The 10554-nt window shown below is 45.7% G+C and overlaps 1 protein-coding gene across 1 annotated transcript; it reads right to left on the bottom strand.

Moving 5' to 3' along the window:
• Positions 1–4929: 4929 nt before the first annotated feature.
• Positions 4930–8809, bottom strand: SNTN (sentan, cilia apical structure protein). Its single transcript, XM_009469865.2, has 4 exons — positions 8663–8809; positions 7995–8029; positions 7092–7231; positions 4930–5291 (listed from the first exon to the last, which is right to left on the bottom strand). Exons 1-4 carry the CDS (start codon positions 8770–8772, stop codon positions 5133–5135), a joined length of 444 nt encoding a protein of 147 aa, XP_009468140.1. The 5' UTR covers positions 8773–8809; the 3' UTR covers positions 4930–5132.
• Positions 8810–10554: the final 1745 nt, after the last annotated feature.

Here is a 10554-nt window from a genome sequence, read left to right as displayed (position 1 = left end):
AGGAAATCACAAACGGAAATTGGTCCCTTGGCTCCAGGGGTTGCACTGTCAGTGTCAGAAATGTGAAGGTGCCACCCAGCCCTGCAAGGGGCTGCAGCTCCTGCTGCCATCGTGTGAGGAGCCATCATCTGGGGGACAGCTCGGGCAGCGGGGGTCCCTGCCTGCCAGAGGCCCTCGGTACTCCAGGTCCTGTTCGAGACTCAGTGACTCTTTGGCAAGCCATTACATGCCCATCCACTATAAAACCCAATTTTTGTTTTGGCCCAGAAGAACCAAGCACCACCTGTGATTCCCTGCACAGGAGGTTTCTTCCAAGTTGGCCTTTTTGGGACCTTTGAATGGGAGGAACGATGATCGAGGCACTATACCAGATATGCACAACCAGCCTCTGCTACAGACACCCAGTGCTGGGCTTGGGCCGATCCCATGAGTTTCTTTATGTTCAGTTCCCATGAGTTTCTTTATGTTCAGTTTGGAGGATGACGGTTTCAGCTCCTGCTGGATGCTGGGACTGATGCTTGTTATGGCTATGCTTAGCATAAACTCACTCCTACAATAACAATGAGTAAAAGATAGTCCCGTGGCTCTGAATTTATCTAAGTCTAATGGCTGTTTCATGCGGTTGGGGATTAGAGACAGACTGATGTATCTGGCTGCTGAACATCATTTGCTGTTTACCTTGGCTGGAGGAGGACTCAGAACTAGGGCTATAAACACTTGCAGGGTGAGGGAACAACAGATGAACAAAGCGAGGAGAGAAGACACAGCTTCACTGGAAACCTTGTAAACCACTGACTGCAATAAAAGTCAATGCAGGAATTAAAAGCTGTCAGTTCAGAAAGCCATAAAAACACCATCTCTTCTTTATCTAGCTTCCCTGACTGAGCTTGAAACAAGAGATTTTCTTTTTTTCCAGGAGGCGTTTCAGAGTGCTCCTTTGTGGCTCACAAGCTAGCACACTTTAGAGAGAACATAATTCTGCGACAAAGCTTTTCATCTGCTCTATAGTGAGCTCCTAAGGGGATGCACCACGTAGCATCTTTCTGAGTCATTCCAACATTCCTGAAGGTTTTTCTACCATGTAGCCACAATTTAACTGCTACCTTGGTAGGCTCTGATGCAAAACTCTGCCTCTCTCTGCACAGTGACCTGCTGCAATAACCACTTGAGTGGATGTAGCAAGCAGCTGCTGAGAAGCTTTCATGGGCCATGACACATGGAAGTACCGAGGTGGGGGTGTGCATCACACACATACTTGCAAAGTGTGTGCAGCCAAGGCAAGTTTCATTCTATGTGAAAAAGTAACACAACACTTACTTTGAGGGAGGAGGAGACAGGCAAAATGTCTCTCAAACTGCAAGGTTTCCTCAGCATCCAGGCTCCAGTGGCCCGGACAGGAGGTCTTACCGAAGGTGCAATAACAGCGAGACAGCTGGGGAGTGTATTTCTATTTCCTGAAAGATTTCTGCAAAATTGCACGCACAGTGCGTGTGGCCCTAGGCTCCCGGCAGAAAACTCAACATGCAAACCTCTGCCGTGACTCACCCCCTGAAAGTCAGCGGACTGGATGAGAGAGCTCCCCTGTGATCTGGGAGAGCACCTTAGGGATTAGACTAAAGCCAGATTTTCAAAACCTTCCAAGTCCAGCAGGCCATAGAGTTAAGGCCAGATATGAAGTAAGAAGTCACAGGGAAAAGCTGTAGGTGTGTTAATTAAAGTATGAGAATGACCCTGCCTTCCTGAGCTGATATCTGGAAATGGAAGCTGAAGATCTGAGGCTGAAGCTCTCCCTGACCCTCATTTCTCCTCTGGCAGTCATTTGAAAGCTCACGTAACTGCAGAGATGACTCAGACTTTTCAGAACAGACTTTAAACTTAGATCCAAAGTCTGCAGAGCCTCCCAGGGTGGCTATTCACACCTGGACAGTGTAGCTGCATAAATCCCAACCCCAAGCCCACAGAGGTCAGGTTTTGACTAGTTGCTCTTCATGCTGCTTTCACTTCTAGAGGCTATCACATATTGATATGATGTTCACACTTGCTGAGGCAGAGGAGCCTGCAAATTTCATCAGTTCAGCTGCCTGTTCAACTCCTGAGCACTTGCGTGGGCTCTGCTATGAGAAATCAATGATGAACTCCCATTGCTTCCAATAGGAGCAAACTAGGAACAAAATAAAGCACAACAGTAGCCTTTTAAGCAAGCTTTTAGCCAGCTCCCCAAGGATGCAGCCAGACATGCTGTCTACGCCAGATCAGCTTCAAAGCCGTTAGCTGAGAGTGCTCAGGGCAGCCACAAATAGTCTGAGCTAATAAAAGAGCATCTTCCACAGCCAAGCTGCAAACTTCTGCCTACTCCTAACTATAAGAAGATATTGGGGCTCTTCCAAGTACGTCCTTCTGCTTTTGAGCATCAGGCAGGACTTTCAAGGACTGATGCAGATCAAGCCTTGCACATCCCATTCACTTTGTTCAGAAACTCTTGCAGAAACCATCACAGTACCTGTTGGAAAGCCATGGTCTTCTGTGCAAGAAGCCCAGCGTAGACTGGCATCCAGTTCCAGCTCTGCTACATGTGCTGAGCAAGGCACTTGGTTTTTCTGTGCTTCTGATTCCTTCCCTACCATTTGAATATCTTTGCTGTTGAGTTGTTCAGGAATTGCTTCGTACTTTGGATTTTCACTGTGCTTAGCACAAGGGTTTTTGATCGAAGCCAGGGACCCGGGATGCTAGCTCACAACACATTGCATTAGAACAAAAAGGGCTTGCGTACAATGAGATGACAGAGTGAATTGATCTGATAAAAGGCTCTTAAGTCATTAATTCAAGTCATGCAAGATTAAGAAACATTTCAGCAATAACAGAAACTGTGTTAAGGCCTTAGCAGTTTCAAAGACCTCTTTCTTAATTGGCTTCACAATATTGTTCCTTTCATCTTTTTGTTCTAACAGAGGGATATTAGGAAATATATGCTTTCAGAGTTACCAGTGGCTCCCAAACAAGCTTTTCAGGGCTGTACCATGTTTTCTTTGTTTTAGTAATGGGAAACCCTTCTAGGGACTCTCATATTCAATCCATCTTTCTACCTCAGAAAAGAAGCATCAGCTGATTTTTTAAGCTTTCACAGATCTTCCACCTCACCAAAACCCAAGGGGACGGGGGAAGAGACTGAGCAACACTAGGGAGACATGCTCAACATGAAGCTGTGATACCCACATGGTTGAGGCTACCAGATTAAGTCCTTGGTTTGATCCAGGGTGCTTGGTCAAGGTCCGCTTCCTCAGAAGACACAAGCCCAGAAGGGATGGTCTCCAAGAGAGACTTGCCCTCCATGCCTGCGCTCCCATATCCCATCTCTAGGAAATTTGACGTGCACCCCATGGGGCAGTCATCCTCGCAGCACGGGGCCACCGGTCCCTCAGTGGGAGGTGTATGGGAGAGACATCTCCATGAGCAAGCAAACGGACAGAAACGGCTGCTTGCTGGCTTTGTCGCTTTTTGCCCCAGGTTTGATATTGCCTATTCTTGCAACCCACCATCAAAGCAAGGGACTGGGCTAATACGAGTTTTTATGTGTAGGAAGACCATCTGTGAACATTTAGCCTCCAGGCCAGGCCATGTCCTGTATGAGGTTCAAACCCCATGGAGCAGCACCTTACCTGCTGACCTTCGTTTCAAAACCCACCACATTCATTTCCATTTCTTCTGTCAGCTCCGTCCCCTACCACACAAAGACACAGACCTTCCCTCCCAAAACAACTGGCTGCCTGCCTCCTGCTGCAATGTGTCTTTCTTTTGCACCAAAATCCATTACAAAACATCCTCTTTAGCTTCTGGAAACACTAAGAGCCTTTTTATGTCAAGGAGTTAAATCTTGTTACTCAGCTGGCATTAATTTCCCTCTTTTAACACCAAAGGTTTTGATCCCTTCCTGTTTAAAAAACTATGCACCAAAGCTGAATCATTCTTGTCTTCTCCTTTCCAGACAAGGAAGAAGAGAAAATGAAAAGGGTTGTAATGTTTTGCTGGCTCGCTCATCTTAACTGTCTTGGTAGAGGCTTGTTAAATTCTTACTGAGAATATTCTGTTCCTGGGGTGTGAGATTGCTTTTTGTGCCCCAAAGGAATATCACAGTGGGCTAAAGGGTGACTCTGAGTCAGGACCTTATAGGTAGAAGTCAAAACAAAGATTAGGGCGATGAGCATTTAATACTGAGGCTCTGGCCCTAACCAAGCCTGTGGCTGGGTAGCCAATATCACTCAGCTCCAATACAAACACTTTATTGACCACCCTTTTTCCCCCACCATCCCTAGCCTGGACCACCTCTTGGCTTATCTGATTTCTCCTCTTCACAGTTTCATGAAACAACAGACTGAGCCGACTGACATGTTTAACTAACTCATCCCTTTGGTCACAGAAGCACAGCGCTGCCAAAGATGCATTGCAAATGCTGGACTTGAAATTCCTTCTGTAGCGATCACTCAGTGAAGAGGTCAGCTGGAGGAGGAAATAAAAATAAATAAATGCTCCTTTCAGAAGGGTTAATGGCGGGTTGGAAACCACGCAGGCTAAAGTCAATATTTACCGAAGGCTGCAACAGATCTTGCAGTCACTGCCAACTGTGAAACCCACCACTGGGATCACTCTGCTCAGGGCTGAGGCACCCTGCGGTAACTGGGAGAGCCCTGGGGAGCTGACCAGCCACGACATGCATGCTGCTGCCCCAAAGGGAGTGGGGCTGCACATTTTTGTAGCGATCTCCCCATCATCTCCCCATAATGGTGCAGGAGATGACGGAGAGTTCTGGAAGAGCATGGGCTACCCTTCCCTAGCATTAAGCTGGGCTGGAGGCTGCACCCAGCTGCTAACTGGTGTTGGGGTCTCAGGACCTGCCAAGAGCCAGTCAGCACACCCTCCCAAAGCATGTACGTAGCGGACATGAAGCCCTGCGCACCAACGTTTCACTCCACGGACTGTTTCTACAGAAGAGTGAGTTCAGCCAGGTTTGGACAAGACTTTATTCCATGTAAAAGGGACCAGCACAGGGTATCCAGGCACTCAGTGTTATCTCTGTGTGTGGTTCACTCCTGCTTTCCTTATAAAGTGCCAAGCCATTTCTTCTTTTAAAGCACTGATCATTTTGTGGTTTTCACATTTTTGATCTCCTGCAGCAGGTCAGACGTTAGAGTGAGACTGACTAACAAGATCATGAAATCTTCAAAATCAATTTTGTTCTCCAACTCCTCATCCAGGGCAGAAATTATTTCCTGGTATTTTGGTTTGCTTTCTTGGCCCTATGGAGAATTTTAAATGAAAAAGAAAAAAAAAAAAAAAAAAATCAAGCATGAAGTTCCTTTTTTATTGCCTCATAGAAAAAAAAGACAGACAGACACCTACGTAAAAATTAATGTATTTTTCTATCTTCTCATTCAGGTTTTCATGTCCACATTTATATTGGTTTTTCTAAAGGTATCCCAAGAAACTCAAACAGAAATATTATTGCAGTCAGACAGGAGAACAACCAGTCCCCAAAGTTTCCACCTGAATCCAGAATACATCTTTTAAAAGACACCTAGTCATGACTGAAAATCTGGCAGTGATGATGATGTAGCTGGTAACTGCTGGAAAAAAAATGGAGTCCTGTGTCTTGATAAAACCAGGGAGAGGAAACAACCAACCAGCTCACCCTCCTAACCTTAATATTCAAGACAGATCCTCAAATATATACTGTGAAGGTCTCAAAACTGTTGATTTTACAGACATAACTTCAGTAGCTGCTATTCTCTGTCCTCTTGGACATTACTGTTGGAATGGAAGCGATTATTAAAATTATATATCGTGTCTATTATTTATATTTCCTTATGGGAAAAAAAAAAAAAAAAAAAAAAAGAGTTCCAGGATATTTTTTTAGCTTACTAATTTTCAAAACATCTAATGATTCCAAATGTGATTGGCTATTGATATTTTCAAGACCTTTTTCATAAGGTGCCTTGTTTCTAATTTGGCACCAATTCCCTCTCCCCAACAAGTCATGTGATTTTGTTATTCTTGGAAGCAAAGGTATTGTCAAGAATGTCTTTACTCCTAAACATCTCTCTCATTTACTTTATTAAGCTCTTTTTACTAGTCCTGTATAGTGTTTTCTACCACTTGATAAAACTGGTTTGTGGTTTTTTTTATTTAGGGAGGGAAAAAAAAAAAATCTGCAAGAAGTTTACAGCCACAAGTGCCGATATAGCTCTTTTTCACCATACCCGTCTGCCACTGACATGCCATCATCAGATGGGTGACCGATGCAGAGGTGCTTTCTGCTCCCTTTCTCCCAGGGGCCCCACCAGCAACCGCAGCGCATGCAGCGCTGCAGCATGGGGCTGGCTCTCCTGGTACTGGGTCAGCGCCCTGGCAAGCTACCAAACACCTCATTAAATGCAATGGCTTTCTTCTCTTTGTAAATCATAGAATGGTTTGGGTTGGAAGGGACCTTAAAGATCATCTGGTTCCAACCTCGCTGCTATGGGCAGGGACACCTTCTACTAGACCAGGTTGCTCAAAGCCCCATCCAACCTGGCCTTGAACATTTCCAGGGAGGGAGCATCCACAACTTCTTTGGGCAACCTGTTCCAGTGCCTCACCACCCTCATAGCAAAGAACTTCTTCCTTACATCTAATCTAAATCTACCCTCTTTCAATTTGTAGCCACTACCCCTTGTCCTATCACTATGTTGCCTTGTAAAAAGTCCATCTCCATACAAAATACAGTTTCTTGTCATCATCTGAGGATTTTTTGTTTGGTGTTTTTTTGGTTTGGTTGGTTGTTTGTCTTTTTTTAATTGTCCTATTTTCTTTAAAAAAAAAAAAATGCAAGCAGGCACGTCATTCGTGGTTTATTGCTGTCCCGCCTCCTTTAGCCCTGTGTTAGACACAGGCTCAACATAAACCAACTAATTTGTACCAAATCACTAAAGTTTCACTTGGGATTACCCCATGGACCGATGCCTGCCCAGCTGCAGGACAGAGCCCGCGATGCCATTCCTGCACCCAAAGCGCCTGGCCAGTGTCAGCGCAGCGCCACACGCTCACCCAAACCCCCTCACCTGTATGAAACCCCAAAACTGGGTTTGCAGCAAACTTTTGGTTTCAGCTTTGCTGAGCTTGCCCTCGGGGTCAGCAGAGTTGTTATACACCAACGCCATGGTAGCAAAAGCTTTTTCAAGGTCTGAGCCTTTTCCTAGAGCTGGGGGGAGAAGTTACCAGCCTATCAATCAGAAAAAGTGGCATTTGAGATATAATTGAAAGGAATCTGTCAGAACCATCCTGAGTGGGTGGAAATCTGTGTAGTTTCTTTAAAGTTAATGAGACTGAAACTGGTTATACCCACAGAGGACCTGGCCCAGATTTTATTTGGAGTGGGCCAGCAGCATGCCTCATGTCCCATGGAAACACACCTCGAAAGGAAGCTTTCGATCAGAGCTGGGGCAGTAATGCAAGGTGCCGCGCAAGACCCATCTGGTCTACCCCCACCCTGGGCATCCAGCAAGGACCTGCCACACCATGGCGACAGGCCGTGCTGGCCATCTCCTGGGTGCGTTTGGACTCCCAGGATCCTGTATCAGGGAAAACATGGCCCATTGGGGAAGCCTGGCTGAACAGAAACACCCACGTCTGAGCATCAGCGCTGCACTTCAGCATTACGGTATACTTGGGATTTTGGCTGGATTCATTCCCCCCACTCCTGAGCTGCCTCCTAAAGACTGCACACTCACAGCCCTCAGTTAGCATCGTTTAGGTCATGATTTTTAATGGAAAGGCAAGCAGAAGAGGAGATGCGGATCAATGCAGGAGCACATTGCACAGGGACCCACGAGACCCTCTCGGCTTGCACTGGCCAAGAGTCTGCACTGCCTCTGCAGCTCTGCTAAATCACTGGGATTTACTGCACTTGGGCTGTGGCCTTGGACAACCTGAACCCCCAAGGGGCAAGGAATGGGTCCCCTTACCTTTTATTGATGACAGCTGCTTGGCTATAGGTATGCTGGTAGTGAGAGAGAAGAGAGGCACAGTTACCACCTGGTGAATTGTGTGTGTATATATAGTTTCTCCATGAGTGAGCTTGCTCATTTCTGTTTCATTTAACCCCCTGGGAACTCAGGTCTTCCCAAGCGAAACTGGCTTTCCTTCACAGTGGAAAGGAAAATGGCCTTTACATGCAGCACACAACATCACACAGCTCCTAATTCTTCACCTAAGCAAGTAGCCTGGAGTTGTTATTAAAGGTGCTTATTAAATAATTTTAAGGGAGGGGCATTGCAACATCCTTCAAGTAATTTCTTCAGAACATGAAAGAGCTCCAGGAAATTTCTCTGTTTTAAGCCCATCCCCTGGGAAGTGCAGAAGAGTCTGTCATCCCCCACTCACCAGTGCTCCCAGTTTGGAGCAGACACACAGCTTTTATTTCCGGCAGGATTCACATCTGTGAGAAGCACCTCCCTGCTTTCTATTAAAACTTAAAGCCTGCTTACTTTTGCTAAAGTGCTGGAAACTAATTACAGAGCAGCCAATACACAGCAGAAGAGTTTGCTTGTGATAGAGACAAATACATGGAGATAATGGATTTCAAGACAAATCGCAGATCACCAGAGATACAAAGAACAAAGCGATGACTTACCGCTTGGGCATGCCTGCTGCAGCCGAAGGGCTTTTTTTGGTGGAAGCAGGAGCTGGCTGATTGACCGAGTACTGCTTCGTGCTGGGAACGCTTGCTCTGCAGCCACACATCTCGGGGCCGGGGTGTTTGTGATCTCTAAGCAACTCGAGTAATAGCAAACAGGTGAATTCAAGCTCTGCCCTGTGAAAGCAGCCTGCTTGCAGCCTTGCCCTATCAATAATGTAAATGCTACCTGGTGATCACGAAGCCAGCTAAATACATCGGTCTAAAGTAGCCCCCGTGAGGCAGCACTGCCGGATTGGCAAGTAGCATAGCTTTTATTTTATGTGAGAATTTGACAGAAACAAACCATGCTAATGGAGTCTGAATCCTCTTAGATCTGTAGGGATGTAACTTTGCATCAGGAATAACTAAGACACTGAATCCATGCAGCTATACACATTATCATTTTAATGGGAAACCTTTCTAGCGTGGGCTAATGTAACTTGCCCCAGGCTATAAAGTGAGTTGTTCTATAGACAGAGTCAGAAACCAAGCGTTTCCCAATTCCTGACCCAGCATTTATCCCAGGTGAGCACGGTCCTGCTCTAACATTTATTCCCCCGGCGCAGTGCAAAGAGGAGATCTGTTCTTCCTCCGAACCGCTTGCAAAGCAGCATCCAGCATGGAGCCTCTGCTTCGCTTTCTACCCGAACGGATACTGGCTGCTTCCAAAAGCAGCACGGAGCCATATGGCAGAGCAGTCGCACATTAGAGGAACTGGAAGGGCTCCGATGAACTTTGTTATTTATTGGCATGGATAACGCTATTAGAAAACACACAGCTTGTCACACTGCCTATCTCTGTGCATGGTCTCTTTTCTGTGGATCCTTTGCCTAGAGGTGTCTAGACAGGATAACTTCGACCTAAAAGACCAAGTGGCCGTTTTAATCCCAGGGTGGTCTGCTAATAGGTAGTGACTTCAACTACCTCATCCAGCTCATCATTCCTGGTGAAAGGATACAATACTGATGTTAAAACTACCCAGGATGAGACTTTATGTAACAGGACACGCAAAGGAGACTGCAACAGATGGCCTAGAGAATTAAAATGTTTTCTTCATTTAGTAGAAGCTAAATTACTGAAGGCTAATGAATAAGGATGTTCACCACCTTACTGTTCCTGGATTTTAATTATCTTAAAAAGCATGGGAAAAGAGAACCTTTAATTTTCCATCTAAGAGTGTCATTACTCAAACAATTCAGAGCCTTTTTCTGAGAGGTTTAAGCTGTCTTAGATCTCTAGTGCGTTCTTTAGGACTGGCTCATGAATAAAACAGAGCCTGTAATTGCAATGACGCAGCCAAAACACATATAATCAATGCTCATTATCCCATCAATTAACACACTAAAATTAAACAAGAATTCAGGCTTAGTAATCTGCCATCAGCTAAAAAAAAAAGCCTCGATATCATGTTGAAGTGATAATTCCCTTTCACATCTGTTGAACCATACAACGAGGCATGAAAAGCCTTACATCCCCGTTAATCCGCAGAATGGTAATGTTTGGTCTTAGCGTCCAAGGTAAAAACGAGAGTGAGAAACAGACTCTGTTGCATGTTTATCAGCTACAGGCAGTGCTGTGAGCTGGCTGGCAAAGGCAGCCCTCTGCGTTTTGGGCTCTTTCCACCAGAGATCAGATTTCAGCTCGCAGGTTTTTCAATCTAACCGACTTTTGAGAGCCTGAGCTCTAGAACAGGTGATTGGCTTTGCTGGGGTATTAACAAGTCCAAGCAAGCCTGGGGTACATTATCCCTCTAGGATATACTAATTAGCGTATGCGGGAGCGTTAGTGCCTGACAGATAAAGGGTAGCACAAGGATAACCCGTGCCTTTGCAGATGATCAGCTTTAA

The sequence above is a fragment of the Nipponia nippon genome, unplaced genomic scaffold, assembly GCF_047370975.1.
Source record: "Nipponia nippon isolate SJK-2023a ecotype South Korea unplaced genomic scaffold, ASM4737097v1 scaffold_9, whole genome shotgun sequence".
In the NCBI taxonomy this organism is placed as follows: domain Eukaryota; kingdom Metazoa; phylum Chordata; class Aves; order Pelecaniformes; family Threskiornithidae; genus Nipponia; species Nipponia nippon.
The sequence above is the reverse complement of the archived record's forward strand: the minus strand, read 5'-3'. Positions and strand labels throughout refer to the sequence as shown.

What these genes read in the sequence shown, in the direction of transcription:
- SNTN (XM_009469865.2), bottom strand. Translation starts at nt 8,772, where the DNA reads ATGTGTGGCTGCAGAGCAAGCGTTCCCAGCACGAAGCAGTACTCGGTC. An exon ending in GCAGCAGGCATGCCCAAGCG is followed by an intron (nt 8,030 to 8,662) that starts GTAAGTCATCGC and finishes TCTCACTACCAG; the next exon opens with CATACCTATAGCCAAGCAGC. An exon ending in GCAGCTGTCATCAATAAAAG is followed by an intron (nt 7,232 to 7,994) that starts GTAAGGGGACCC and finishes TTCTCCCCCCAG; the next exon opens with CTCTAGGAAAAGGCTCAGAC.